This window comes from Rhinolophus ferrumequinum, chromosome 28, assembly GCF_004115265.2.
Source record: "Rhinolophus ferrumequinum isolate MPI-CBG mRhiFer1 chromosome 28, mRhiFer1_v1.p, whole genome shotgun sequence".
In the NCBI taxonomy this organism is placed as follows: Eukaryota; Metazoa; Chordata; class Mammalia; order Chiroptera; family Rhinolophidae; genus Rhinolophus; species Rhinolophus ferrumequinum.
The window spans coordinates 7,544,618-7,559,729 of record NC_046311.1 but is presented as its reverse complement, the minus strand read 5'-3'; the positions used below and the strand labels follow the sequence as shown (position 1 = coordinate 7,559,729).

General features: G+C 50.2%; 1 protein-coding gene across 1 annotated transcript in view; it reads right to left on the bottom strand.

Moving 5' to 3' along the window:
- Positions 1-15,112, bottom strand: part of SLCO3A1 (solute carrier organic anion transporter family member 3A1) — a gene marked incomplete in the record, with an annotated part of 298,673 nt that overhangs the window by 103,944 nt on the left and 179,617 nt on the right. The window contains 1 exon segment of the mRNA XM_033100074.1: positions 7,341-7,439. Coding sequence (XP_032955965.1) covers positions 7,341-7,439 — 99 coding nt within the window.

Genomic DNA, 15,112 nt, shown 5'->3' with positions numbered 1-15,112 from the left:
TCTGAAGACTCTTTAGCTCCCCCTGACGACAACGCCAGCTGTCATGTATTGAAGGCTTCCTCTGTGTCGGGCCTTACGCAGAGTGCGTTCTTAAGTGTTCGTGTCAATCTTTCCCACAACCCTAAGAGGTACAGTATTTTATTACCCGTTTTGTACCGATGGAGAAATCGAGGCTCACAAATGAGGGACCTTGCCCAAGTCCATAAAGATGGAACACAGGCATTCAGATGCCAGAGGCTACGCTCTTGACCACTCTGGGACACCAGCGATCCCTCTCGCTTGTCTGAACTTTGTTTTCAGCTCCCCGAGGGCCCTGGGTAGATGGTTAATTCCTGTGCTTTGTGTAATAAACCAACTCTTCTGGGAGGTGGCCATTTGGGATATTGGTGGTCTCCGCTGGGGACCTGGACATTAGCCCAGGAGCAATACCCAGGGCACTGCAACAGACCAGATGCTTTTGCGAAGCTGCACGCTGGAGAGGAGAGCGTGTAAGCTTTGGTGGGTTTGGTGTGGAATCCCAGCTCTGCCACTTACTAGCATATGACACTGGGCAAGTTCCCCACCATCTCTGAGCTTTAGTTCCGTCATTTGCAACATAAAAATGACGTCCACCTAGTGTGCTTGCAAGGGTAAGGGAATGAGCAAGAAGCACCCGACACATAGTAGGCGCTCTTATTATTTCCCGTTTTAGGCATACATTTATATGAATGGGAATTTTAAGATACAGATATTTGAAGAAGGGGATGGCACGGAAAAACAAGAGGTGTTCTCGAAAGCATCTTTATGCAAATAAGAAAAGGAAGTAAGATTGCCTAGGGTCGCTGAGCACGAATGTTTGCACCATTCATTCACAGTTTTCTTCACCCACTGAGGAGCGATGAATGAAAACAAGCATGGTGAGAAGCAGCTCTGCTGTCTGCGGGCACCAGGAAAGAGGAAGTGAATGCTGGCAGATGTGAGCCAGTAGAGAGAGAAATCCTGGCAGTTGTTTGCGGGAATAAAATTAGTAGCACGTGGAGGGTCCTATTTTAGTAAGGAAGTTAGTGACGCTCTTCCTGTGTGAGAAAACATCCTAAGGAGAGAGGCTGCCATGGGGGTGGTGGCTGTTTATGTGAGTGTGTCAGCTCACTCCCTGCAGGCACTTGCGTGTGGGTGGAAAGCTGACACTTGCTCCCTTTGTAAGACAGGGTGTGCCAGCCACTCGGGCAAGGGGAGGGGAAGGGTCTGCAGGCAGGTGTGTGGAGGGCAGGATTTTGGAGATCTTAGAACAACCACAGTTGACGACTGTGGGTGATATCCTCCCCTCCATTTCAAATACCCAGAGCCCTGTGGCAGGGAGAGGAATAACACGCCGAGAAGAAACCAGGGGGCTTTGTTGCATGTTGCTCTCAGGACAGGGTCGGCTTAGTGAGCAGAGTTTCCGTCTGATACTGGTTCTAGGAACACAACTGATGCTTGAAACGGTTTGAGAGACATCTTGTGTCAGGCACACTTCCTTTCTCTATGCATTTCCACAACGAATGGTAATTTTTTCATGAGGCATTTGGCTAGTTATGGCGAGAATCTCCCTCCACACACTCAGCTCTTGTATTATCAATGTGGAAGGAGAGCTGTCCGTGTTGGCTGGCAAAGAACGGTGTGGTGGACGTTACCGATGTCTGCCTTTGGGTATCCTCTTCTGAGAACAAAGAGGGTCACACCTCCCCCACTGTGAAGTTTGGTGCGGCCATGTGCCACAGTGCTTCCAAGAGATTGGCAGGGGACACGGGTCACGTCGCTTGTGTGGAGGTAGATACTTAGGAGCTGATGCATCACTGGCCACGCTCTTCCCTGCCTGACCATGGAAACATGTGAATTCCTCCTAAGATGGTACCCAGGAGGCTGCAATGAGCAAAGTGTCCCTGCTGATCTGCACTGGGCATATGGCACGAGCGAAAAATAAGCCTTTAGTTGTCCAAGTCACTGAGTTGTTAGGGATGTTTGTTACCGAAGCAGAACCGAGCCTGCCCTGACTTTTACAAAAGGCTTAGGGAATAAAAATCCATGTTCTTTAAGAATAGTGGTCCCAGGCAGGCTTGGGATAACAAAAGTATTGTTTTAGGTACAGTTTGGGGGCAAGGCGTGAAAACCTCTTGTCTTCTCTGGTTCTAGTTAGCGTCTTGATGTTTAATAAAAAAAATGACTGCAGTCCCAGCCTTTTGGCGAGTGCTTCTGTCAGTTGGATGCCCAGAATAAAACTGAAAAGCACCAATCTGTCTCATTTACTTAGATGGATCAACCTGCCAATGGAACGAGAACCATGGATGAAGAAAGATGCTGAAAAGAACAGGGTGGGGACGGTGTCCCAGGCCTGGCATCTCCAGGGCACTGTGAGGGGGCGGGCAGAGCTCCCTCCAGCCACCTGTCCGCCCTTCGGTCATTCCAGGCACTGAGGAAAGACGCTGGAACGGGACTAGTGGAGCAAGGAGAGCGCCACACTGAGTCACCACGATGGAAATGTCTGCCTGCCATGAGGCCAGCCCGGTGTGGTCCTGTTTTCGCACAGGTATCTTGACTCAGATCCATTTTTCTAACCCTTCCATGTCTAGGAACATGGGTTGGAATCCGACATTCAGAGTGTTTTTGTGGTTTTGTTGGGTAGGCTGATTAAGCTTCTGGCGGTCGTTTGCTCCCTCTGTTGAAGGTCATGTAAACATATGGGGTTGAGATTTCCTCCCATTTCCGAGGCCCATTATTACCATTATGGGTTTGAAAGAAAAATCACTGGAACTAGGGTTGAACCAGCTTGAAACCAACCAACCAACCAACCCACTAACCCAACCAGGAGGGTACCTGAGGCTGAGAGGACAGACTGCAGCCAATGGGGGACGTTAACTTCTTACTCTCGGGCCACAGTGATGTGTAAGCAATACTATGGCTCTCTGGGCAGTCTTCTTTTTCTTTTTTCCTTTCAGTCCATTTACCTATCTGCCTAACCTATTTTGTGAAACTTTTGCTAGGGGACTCGAGTGTTCCAAGAGTCTCATTACAGACCTAATTAGAAAGCGGGGACAGAAAGGGGCTGAGGGTGGAGGGCGGTGTGGAACCCTCAGAATCCCAGCCACTGGGCTAATGTCCCATAAGCAGGATGCCGGCGACAGCAGCCAGCCCTGCGACGGCAGAGTGGGGGCTCTCGGCTTGCTGACCTTATTCATGGAGCAACGAGACAGACAGGCTGTATTCTAGCTGCAAACACCACACAGCCACAGCGCTACGGGGCTGGCTGGTACACGCCTTCCGACGAGTCTGTATGGATGTGCTGGTGAGTGAGGGGAGGGCCGGCCAGCAAGGCCTTTGCCCAAGGAAAGGTGCCTGCTGGCTTCATCCCCGGAGACGGTTCAGGGACGCCAGCCACTCAGTTTGGGGACAGACAGGTCTGGAGCTGGAGTCCTACGAGCCGTGGACATGAGTCAGCCTCCTGGGTTCCTCAGCACACGTGACTTTACCGTGTGCCTACCACACGCCAGGCCTGTGCTAAGTGGGCCGCACAGAGCCCTGAGGAGAAATGGCCCCAGGGGCACACGTTCCTAAGGGGTGTAGTCGGGATTCAAATGGAGGTCTGATTCCAGTGCCAGAACTCAGAGCTCATCACCACCTGGGGACGCCTCACCTGTTAAGGGGAGAAGAGTTCCAGTGGGAACTCCTACCTGAAGGTCAAATGCGGTAACCCTGGTACAACTTTGATGAGCGCTCCATTCAGGCTGCTGTCCTTGGCAAGCCTTTTCAGTTAAGCCCACGAGGTTAAGGCTGGTCACTTCAACGCTTTGGGGCACTCTGCTACCACGTCCTCCTTTGTTCTAGGTCCTATTCTCCACTGGTCTCAGTTTTACAAAGCTATTTCTAAGAAAGAATGCTGGAGGCACCATTGTTCCTTCCCCTGCTGCCAGAGGCGGCCTCCTGTCTCCTTAAGAAGAGAGAGGCAAAGGAAGCCACGCCGGGACCACATACACAGGAAAAGCAGCAACGGCAGAATCCCTGTGTGTAAATGCAGCCAGTGGAGCCCTCCCAGGGAGGTGCCCCTGGGGTCTCTCCACCCCATAGCCGCCGTTCCTACAAACCCGTTCCCCAGCACCCCACTTCACCTACTCAGATGTCGCTTGGCCTTCCTCACTGGTTTCTCCCTTCCAACCCCACTGAATGCTTTGTTTACATCTTGTTTACATGTGTGTTTATATGTGTATTCTCGGGAAGGCACATCCTCTCCTCCATCTGCCCCAGGACAGGGCCCCCCCATGGACCTGCCGGGCCCCCTCCCCACAGTTCCAGGCCGCTGCTTTCCCGGTCCCCCTCCTGGCTCTCAGCTGGGCTTCTAGAAGCATGGGGCCCTCTGCGTGCGTGGCCCCTATATGCTTAAGGACATGCTCCCCTGGGATGGACAGTCCTTAAGAGGGGCTCTGTCTTAGCAGGTGAGGAAACGATAGGGGAGAGTCATCCCTAAAAAAACTGAGAACACCCTCCTCAAAATACAGCCCACTCACAACAAGTTTCAGCCACAAGGTTAGAAACTGCTGGGAACTCCAGATTCCATGGCCGGCTCCCTAACAGAATAAGTTATATTCTTCTGCCCTCTACTGGCGAAGGGCAGCACCGGCCCTGCCGGCGCCTCCAGAAAGGAGACAAAGAGGGACTCACAAGGCATCCTTCCGAGTCTTAGAGACACAGCAGGTCAGACACGCCGTCAACTCGTTTGTGGGGGAGGGGAAGCTGCCTTCAGCAAGATGCCCGGACGCATGGAAACGCACCCATCTGCCTTACTCACGGCGAGTCGGCTCAAACTGCTAATGAGCCAAACCCTGAGGAAATGGCTTCACACGGGGCCTTGCGGGAGGAGGAAAGCTGTTGGCTACAAGGGGGTGGGGCAGCACTCCTCGCTGAGGAAACGACCTGAGCAAAGGCACGGCACCCTGAGGGGACCTCCAGCTACCCACCTACTGCTGGGTCATTCCAGGCGCGGAGAAAAGATGCTGTTTCATTCCCAGGAGGCAGCTTAGTGCAGGGGACTCTTGAAGTGGAAATACCTGCACACTTGCTCGGGAGGCCTGGGCTTATATAGATATGTCCCTTAGACTGGGGACATCCCTGTCCTTCTCTGGGCCTCACTTTCCACATTTGCAAAATGAAAGAGTTGGAAGAGAACGATGTCTGCGGTTCTTTTTGGTTCAAAGATTCTGATCGTCCACAGGCCTTGATTCAAAGGAACCTCAGCTGGTATGCTGAGGGCAAAAGGTGCAGCCCAGCCATGTGGCTTCTCCGTGCGGGTGACACTGGGATGCGGCCCCTTCTGAACCCCTTTCTGTTATTCCTGCCTTGTGCTACCTTGGTGAAGTGGCGGAAGCTGGTTTTTGTCCACATAAGCAAGATGGCAGCTGAGTCGCTTCTTGTGCTGTTTCTCTAACCCTCATCCTGCTTGGATTAGGACTGACAGGGCCAACCCACAAAACAGCAGCAGCGTTCAATCACCTCCCAGACGGACCCAGCACTTTAAAAGAATAAATAAATAAGGCTGCGTTTGACTCTTTTTTTCCCCTCCACTTGGAAATTTGTAACATCATTAGCTACAAGTAAATATATCAGCGAGATTAATGGAGTGAATCACAAAGTGACTTGATTGGATTTAAAGCCGCATTATTTCTTTGGGGTGAATTAGTAAATTTAGCACTGTCAAGAGATGATAGATTGAGAACGCAGGGGCTGGGAGTCCTTATTGATCCCGATGATAGATCGGCATAAGGGAAGCTGGAATGGCTTCCTGCACGCTGTTTTCAGAGAGAAAGGAAACATGGCTTCTCTACCCACTTCGTTAACTGCACAGGAATACAGTGTCCTCTTCCGGGCACACGGTTGAGCTGTGACCACCTATGGTAGACAGTGTCTAAGATAGTCTTCAACGACCCCAACCACTTGGTAATCACGTCCTTGGGTAATGATCCCGTCTGTTGAGTCTAGACCAGAACAAGTGGCTTGCTTCTAACACACAGGATGCAGCAGAAGCAATGAGCCGTCACTCGTGAGACTGGGTTATAAAAGGCCTGTGGCTTCTCCCTCAAGTGCTCTCTCTCATCTCCTCTTGGGTTGTTCACTCCAGGGGAGCCTTGGTGAGGTGGCCCCATAAAGAGACCCCAGGGAGGGAGCCTGAAAGTGGATCTTCCTCCAGGTGAGCTCTGAGCTGACTACAGACCAGGTCGACGTCTTGATTGTAGCCTCATGCCAGACCCTGCGCCAGAACCACCCAGCTAAGCCGCTTCTGGATTCCAGACTCACAAAAACAAGCCGTGAGGTAACAACTGTTGTTCTAAGTCACTAAGTGTGGGGTCATTTGTTACACAGCAATAGAAAACTGATACACCACTGAGTTGCTCTGGCCACTGAAATGTGAGCAGAAACTATGTGTGTCATTTCTGAGGAGCGGTTTTGAGAGCCAGTGTGCAACCTGCCACAGGCTGTTTTCCTGCTGTGGCAACTGTGCAGACTGGGGTCAGACGACACCTCTGTGATCCACGGTCCTGGAGTGAGTGATGAGCCAAGTCTCACTCTCCCCAGCACCACCAACCTGCACTGGACATGCAGTGTGACCGAGATATAAACTTTGGTTGTATAAAATCACTTAGATTTGGGGATTATTTGTTATCACGCATGACCTAGCCCAGCCTGATTAGCACACTGTTCAATCAAAGTGTGCTAAGGAATTGTGGGTGGGTGGGAGGGGCAGGTCTGGAGCAATATGAGAAACACACCTGCTCTTTCCGCCAATAATACAAGAAGAGTTGATTGAAATGGTTTTGAGATGTGGTGTGTTTCCAAAGGCCACCATACAGGAAAGGTTTTCAAATATTCTGTCTCACTGACCCATTCGTACACCTGCACTTCCAGAACACATGCTCCAACTTTTAGTTTATAAAGTAGGGTCCTCATATAGGTCGATGGACCAACATTCAATGAGTATGTGTATATGGCAGGCACTTCCACATCTATCCTCATTCAATTCTTACAATAGCCCTGCAGGCAGAGATAATTATCATTACGCTTCATTTACAGGAGAGGAAAATACAGAGTTGAGGAGTAAAATCAAGTATAGGGGGTTAGTCAGCCTCCAGGTAGACCCTGGCAGAATGCAGATGTGAGGGACTAGGCCCTCTGAATCCACACCTCACGCTCCTCCCTTCTAACCTCAGGTGAGACAGCAGCTACAGAGGTGGACGCTGCCGCTTAGAGGGAGGTCTGAGAACCCACAGGCTGACAGCTCCTTTACAAGGGAGGAAACGCTTGTGGATGGCGGTTAGAAATTGAGAGGTATTCCTTACTTGTATCAATGAAGACAGCGTCCACGTAGATTTTGGTACACAAAGAGCCCAGGATAAATCCACAGGCTGGTCCGAATACCAGCATCGTGAACAGGATTCCTGAAAAAAGAAGATGAAACAAAGATTAGATGACAAAAACAGAGGCCATTCTATGAGCAAAAGAGTCAAAGGTCAAGGAAATTATGTTACATCAATCAGACAAATTGCCTGATCTTACAAATGACATAAAGGGAATTAGTTTAAAAACCCGAGAGAGGGAAAGCTTGTATTTCTAATTCTTTGGAAACTCTACTGAAACATTTTGTATTACGCAGGAATTCTATAATATTTTGGTAGGTTGCTTTAAAATATTTGTGGGCACCAAGTACACTTATTTTTACAGGACTCTATCCCACATCATATCAAACATTAAAATACAGACATGTCTATCATTAAACATTTTTTTCTGCCATAAACATTCTGTGAAGGGATTTTTATAATTTTGTTTTTACACTTATTTGGTGTTATGCAATTCATTTAATTTACGGTTGGCTAAGATTTCTCAGCACTCACTGTGCAAACTCAGGAATTTTGTAAAGTGAGAAAAACTGAAGCCACAAATTATTTTCAAATGTAATGAAATGTTTATCGGCATTAAATTTAGCAAGTAACAAAGCTGACATAATGGTATGCTTGAGAACATTTAATTAGGTATTTATTCATTTCAATTTTGCATTTCCCCCCGCATTTTGGGGTTGCTATGTGCTGTGATTATAATAGTAGTTTCAGGACTCCAGCTCTTTTTTTCCACAGCACTTGCAAAGATGGAACTAGGCACAGGCGGTGAGTAGCTGGTGGATAGAGTACCTAGAATTGGATCATTTTGGAAAAGTATTGAGCTCAAATTAAAATGCAGAGTCTCTAACTAAATTTCACTATGCTAGACATTTCCCAAGCACTGACAGTTCTCCAGTCAGTGCTGGGGATAAAAACAAGAGTGAAGAAGTGGCCTTTCCCTGAAGATGCTGGCCATCTATGGGGAGCTTCCACACACATGTCCAGGTAAGCGAAGCCGCCGGCGTGAAGGGTGGATGCTAACAGGTCCACATGGCACATGAAGAACAAGGGAGGAGATGATTGTGACCCCAGGGCATCTGAGCTCCGCTGGAGGGGAATTCTGGTCTGTTCGCAAGGTAGACTACCTCAGCCTGAATTCTCCCCGTGGTGTCCCCATGAAAACACTCAGATATTCATCCATCCAGTCAACATTTATTGAGATCCTTCTGTGTGTGCCAAGCAGTATTCTCAGCAAGGGGGATTCAGCACTGAACCAAACAGTCAAAACCCCTGGCTTCCTGGTTGACTGACTTGGGGGGCAAGAATGAGGGGTATCTGGAACTCATGTACACGGGGGGTAGGAGTGTAAACTGGACAGCCGCTGGCAAACCTTGGGCAGTGTCTGAAAAACGGAAGGTGACCCGATGACCCACAACTCTAACTGCTACGTAATACTCTGCAGAAAGTCCACCCAGTATTGGGAGATACATCCAAAAATGCTCATGTGTCAACACTGTGAGATCCCAACATGCAAACAACAATGCCATCCACTGGAGAAGAGAGAAACCAATCGTGACAGCGCCATACCACGGGATTACTATACAGCAAAGAAATCAAAGCACCAACAAGATGGACGTATTTTAAAGGATGTAATTCCAAGCAAAAGAACACCGACAGGCAAGAATACACACTGGCGTGATCTCACTTATCCAGAATTCAAAACAGCAAAACTAAACTATTTAGTGATACACAAGTAGGTAGTCAAACTGTAAGGAAACTCATAGAGCCAGAAGAATTTGGAAAATCCAAATGGAGACTTTTATTTGGAATCTATTGGCTCAGGACAAATTAGTTAACTGTAGTATTATTAGTGACATATGATAATTAATGAAAGTACTAAGAAACATTTTTTGTGTGATTGTGGAATGTGATACACACACGTCATTAGTGTGTCACACTGAATGAATGAAAGAGTATAAAATCGTATAGAAATGAATAGTACCAGGACGGTGGTTGCTGCTGTGGGGGAGAGAGGGAGGAAGTTACCATCTAGAAGGCAGGGGGGTGAAAGTGGGGTTCTTAGGTGCTGGTTCTGCAGTTGGTTTGTTTGTAAGTCATACGGATGTTTGTTTCACAACAATCTGTCAGTCTGTGACATGCTTTCTGCACAGAACATGACTTACGTTTCTCACGTCCATGGGCCTGTGCCACGTAAGTATGTACGTACAAACGGCTACTGGCCCCTTACTGCGTGCTCACTGAATGAGGCCAGGGCCCGGGCTACGGGATTTACGTGTTGTCTCACAATTTCTCCCAACAGGCCCTGAGGTGGTGCTGTCTTCCCAGTTTCATCCAAGAAGGAACTGAGGACCACAGAGGTTAAGCCACTTGCCCCACGGCGTGTGGCTTCCAGGTGGCAGCAGGACCTGGTGCCCCTCTGCAGCACTGGGTCCCATTAGCCCAAGTTAAAGGGCAAACCTCCAACCCCGAACCCCGGCTATTCACAGGCAACCGCACGCACCAGCATCACGGTGAAGAAGCCCTTCACGTGGGTGATGGATGGCGCCCCAGAAACCAAGGCACGCAGCAAGGAGGCCCTCCCACCTGCCAGAAGGTGGGGCCGGGGGTGACTCCTGCACCTCCATTTACCAGCTGGCACGCCTGGGCAAGTCCATCCCGTCTAAACTGGCTCCACCTCTGAAAAGTGGAGATGCTAAGAAGACATATTTTAGGGTGCCGCACGGAGGAATACCGGACAGCAGAGGTAGGACCCCGTGCGACCCCAGCACAGACGAAGACCCTCACAAACGTTCATTTCTGCTGATGCTCCATGGCTTGGCAGGATGACAGAATGACCCGGGGAAGGGAAGAAGCTGTGGGTACCCCCTTTTCCTCCTCTTAGGGAGCCCAGGCTTCTGCAGCCAGGCCCCTGGAGGCCTGCTCTGCATTGCTCCCTAATCAACAAGAGGAAGAGCCCATCAGAGGGCTGGCCACGGCAGCATGCGCTGCATTGTGTGAAGGACAGAATGCCAGCAAGCGATGTCAGGCCTGGCGTCCATGCCAACAGCCCACCAGGGCCGGGACACAGGCGCAAAGGCCGCTACAACCTGCACGCACAAACTGCATGCAAAGCCAAACCGGTGTCCAGAAACCCAGGCAGCTCTACCAGCGGTCCTACTCACTTTGAAATGAGACCAGTCCGCTAGTATTTCTGAGGGTCGCTGGGGGGAAAAGGACGCCTGCCTCAATATGGCACAAATGCTCCCTAGGCCTCAGTTTGCTTCTCTGTAAAGTGGGCGGGGCAAGAGCCCCCACCTTCCCAGAAGGCCTTCAAGGAGCGAATGCACCAAAAAGGCTTCAGAAAAGTTCCTGAAACACAGACTTTCTCAAAAAAAAACACAAAAAAAAAAAAACCAAAAAAAAACCATTAGCTGTTAGTTACTCTTCTCGCTGGGACTTCCAACAGCAGATTTTCTTTTCTGCTTCATGAGTTTTACTTTATTTGATTACTTTGGCAAGAGATGCTTATTTTAGAGAATGAGGAAAAGACAGAATCACATAAAGAAGTATCATAGTTTTCATATTTCCTTTTGGGCTTTGTTGCACTTGCATGGTATTTCTTCCAATGTGCTTTGGCATTGGTGGGACCAGATAGCTTAGTTTAAAAATAAGGCCTCTTTTTAAAACAAAATCATTTTAAAAGAAACACATGCTCATGGAAGAACGATCTGAGAATAAACCAAGGATGGAGAGGCATCGTAACCGAGAACAGAGAACCCAGAGGCGGCCAGCACCTGTGACCTTGCTGTGTGACCTTGGAGAAGTGACTTTCCCTTCCCTGGACCTCAGGCTCCACCTGAGAGTGGAGATAATAACAGGACGTACCTCGCAAGGCTGTTTCGAGGTTTCAACAATGAATGCACACGAAGGGCTTTCCACAGTGCCTGGCATACAGTAAGCGCTCAAGATTTTAGCAATTATTATGACGATTATAAGGGAGATGGCACAAAACAGCCTCTCTCACCGCCCAGAGGAAAACACTGGTATTCATTTAGATACTCCCTTTCAGTCCATCTCTATATGTGGTGTTGATATTTTTTTTTTAGAATAATTTTATAATACCCAACACATCTCTCCTCATAGAACGCCTGGAAATAAAGGGTAAGATTTTCTAAAGAATCTATTTTTTAGTGAACCGAACGATATACGGCGGTAGAATTTAAGGTGCTGATGGAAGAGAATTTCAAGGACCAGGCACTTCTCAGCCGCCCTCCAGAGAGTGGTGAAGGCGGAAGCTAATATACTCTGGACCTGCACTGCCCAGCTCTGTATCCCTTCCTGCCCTCGGGAGGGATGGCCACTGGGGCCACTGTGAACTCATGTGACAACCCTGCCTTCTTAGCAGTGACTGAGGCAGCTCTGAGAGGGGCAGAAAAAGGGTGGCACTGAGAGTTCTGTGCGTGACACAGTGAAAGACCATCTCAGGGGGAGTCTGCAGTTTTCTCTGCAAGGCTCCGGAGATGTGCCCGGTACAACTTTGAGAAAACGAGACGACATTCTCTCCGGGACCATCTCATTGGGCTGGTATATGTGGGTGAGTGCTTCGGCCTCTTTTCAAAGGGAAGTGGTCTAATGCATCCTTTGTTTTTGTCTGATTATCAAAGTGATGCATTCAGAAAGTGGAGCAACCTACTATTCTCCCACCATCCCGAGGCAATAGCTTTCTTCAAGTCTTTATCGCTTCTGCATTACTGGAGGTTAAACAAAACTTCTCATGACCCCCTGGTGAGGTTCACGTTATCATACTCTGTTTGTAGATGAAAATAATGGAAGCTCAGAGAGGTTGGTCAACTGCCTCAAGGCCAAACAGCTTGTGTACGATAGAGGTGCATTTGAACTCAGGCCTCCAGGACCACCTAGGTTCTAAGAGAAAAAACAGATGGGACATCACACAGTGGTGAAGCCTCAGGAACCAGCCAGCTCAGCTTGGCTCCTGGCTACATGTCTCCATTTCTGGATGACTCATTTCCCAACTCTGAGTCTGGGAATGAGAACACTTATGAGAATTACATGCAATTCTGGTGCCCAGAACGTAGTAGATGTTTTCTAGATTTCTCTATGTCTCAGGGAAGATGAGCCCAAGAAGGGCGGCCTGCGTGGCTGGTGTCCCTTGGGTATGTGTCTCTGTTTCTTTGGCTGGACTCAGAGTCATTTTAACCCTGCACGGTCCCCTCAGGCGGGTAGGATGCAGCGGCCGCTCAGGTTGGCTGTGCCTCTTCCCCACTAGAGGGCAGCCTCAGCCTAGAAACGACCGAGTCCCGGCTTCTGCCACCTCCAGTCCTCCACTTCCTAAGCCACTGCCTGTGAAACCCTGGGTCAGCGCACTGCTTTTATCACTCCCACTTGCCTTCTGTGCCCTCAGTTTATTCCATCTTGAAATGTGCAGGCTGAAATGTCTGCCCTTAAGAAGGAGTGATCTGCACCACACGTGCATAAATGAAACATGACCCATAAACAGCAGGAAGCCTGCCAAACATGGGGTGCGTATGTATCCCGTGGCCACTGCCACAGCCTGACGGAGTACGTCACTGTCCCTGCTTATCTCTCAGGGGGAGGCAGAGGGAAGAGAGGATGAGGAGGCAACTGTTCTCTGAACATAGCTTATGGACAGAGTCGGCACACAATCGGTGGGACAGAATCGTCCCACCACAAACTTTATAAAGGAAACAAAACAGTACTGTCGCTAAGGCCACATGGTGTGAGCAACGGTTCCAAGCCCCCTCCCATGTATCAGAACGGTCCCCTCTTAAGTCAGCTATATTCCTGGGTCTCAACGTTGGCTGCACATTGAATCACCTGGGAACTTAAAAAAAACTATTAATGCCTCGGTCCTGGCCCCCAAGATCTGATGTAGCTGGTCTGGGGTGCAGCCTGGTTACCGGGACTTTTTTCAAGCTCTCCAGGTGATTTTCTGTGGAGTCAGGTGAGAACCACGGGGCGCTGCTCCTGCTGACCTTGACCAAGGAACCGGGTGGTACCCAAAATGCATCTGGGCACGTGGGAAAAGGGGAGGACAGGAACTGGATGCTATCTGACGTCAGCCCGGAAAGGCGGAGCGGCAGCCAGACAGAGCGTGGCCAGACTGAGGTCACTCCCTGAGCGTGTGGCAGAACTGGCTCTGTCTCGTGCAGCCAGCCAAAGCGGCCGCATGTGCCACCACAACTGCGCGCCTGACTACAGAACTCTGCCTGGCGTGCCTGGCACGCCCCCGGTGCTGTCTGGCTTCTAGGGCTTACTCGCACTGGTACTCACCCCGTTTTTCCCTCTTCTCCAGGCCCTGAGCAGTGCATCACAGGGCCGCCCTCCATTCGAACAAAGCCCGCCTTAAATGCCACCTCCTCCACAGGGCCTTCCTGGATTTTCTCTTCTTCCTTTCCCTCCCCTCTTCTGCCACAGCACCTAGCCTGAATTCTTCCACAGTCCTGCTTATAGTCTGCCTGGATGTAAAAGTAAAGTTCCATGTATTAGGCCTGCCATAATAATGGCAGGCTCAGGAAAGGCAGAGAACTTAAAAAAAAAAAAAAAATCCTGTTTTCCACAGGGGGGTGGAGCCCTTTGCATGGAGGAGAGCCCCAGTGTTTGCTGAACTGAGTACTACCCAGGCCTGGGAGGTAGGAAGCCTACTGTTACGGAGAACGACGCATCTCATTAAGGTCCTCTTACAAGGCTAGGCGTCTTGGGGATGCTCGGGAAGGACATGCAGTTGTTTCATAGTCTTGGTTTCTCAGCCCAGCTCACAGAAACTTCTCTTCCTCCCCCTGGCCCAGCAGGGCCCTACCAGGGTGAGGGCACCCGTCCTTCTGGCCGGCCGGCCAGTGGGCATCAGATGTGCTGCCCACAGGGGAGAACCCACTGTCAGCAGGGGCCAGGCTTTGGTGGCTCCCTGCCCAGGGCCCCTTGGGAATGATGTCTCAGGGCTGGAGTTACCATCAAATTTTCCTGTAGCTTTCTTTGTATGTGGCAGGTACCAAGGAGCAGAGCTGGGATGGCTGAGTCTCTTTACAGTAAGCGAGAACACGCCTGCCCCCCACTCCTCCATTAAAGCCCCCAGAAAACCTTGGCCTACGACTGATGGGACTGCACTGGCTGATGAAATGAGAAAATGCCGTGGCAAGGTGAGGGCTCTGAGACCACAAGCCACACGGGCAGGAAACCCACCCAAATAAACTACAGGCTGCACCTTCCTGAAGGGCCCACATCCTGTTTGCCTGCTGAGTAGGGGCTTCCTAGAAGCTCTCTCTGCAGATTCTGAGATAACAGGGTGGTGAGTTTCATGGCTTCCTGTGGTCCCCACCCTCGGCCTCCAGCAGTGGCCACTGGAGAGATGGCCAGGCCTGAAGCCTCGTCTTGGGCCCACAGCCACAGGAGGAGGCCACGCCCATGGCACCCAGCCTGTCTCAGCCTGGGGAGCACCAGCTGAATTGTGTGCCCCCAAATCCATCTGTTGAAGCACTAATGCCCCAGGACCTCAGAGTGTGACCGTATTTGGAGGTAAGACCTTGAAAGAGGCGATTAAGTTAAAATGCGGCTGTTAGGCCGGGCCCTAATCCAGTAGGACTGGTGTCCTTACACGAGGAGGAGGAGACACAGGAGGGTGTGTGAGGACACAGGGAGAAGGCGGCCATCTGCAAACCGAGGCGAGAGGCCGCACAAGGAACCAGCCCTGTGACACCTTG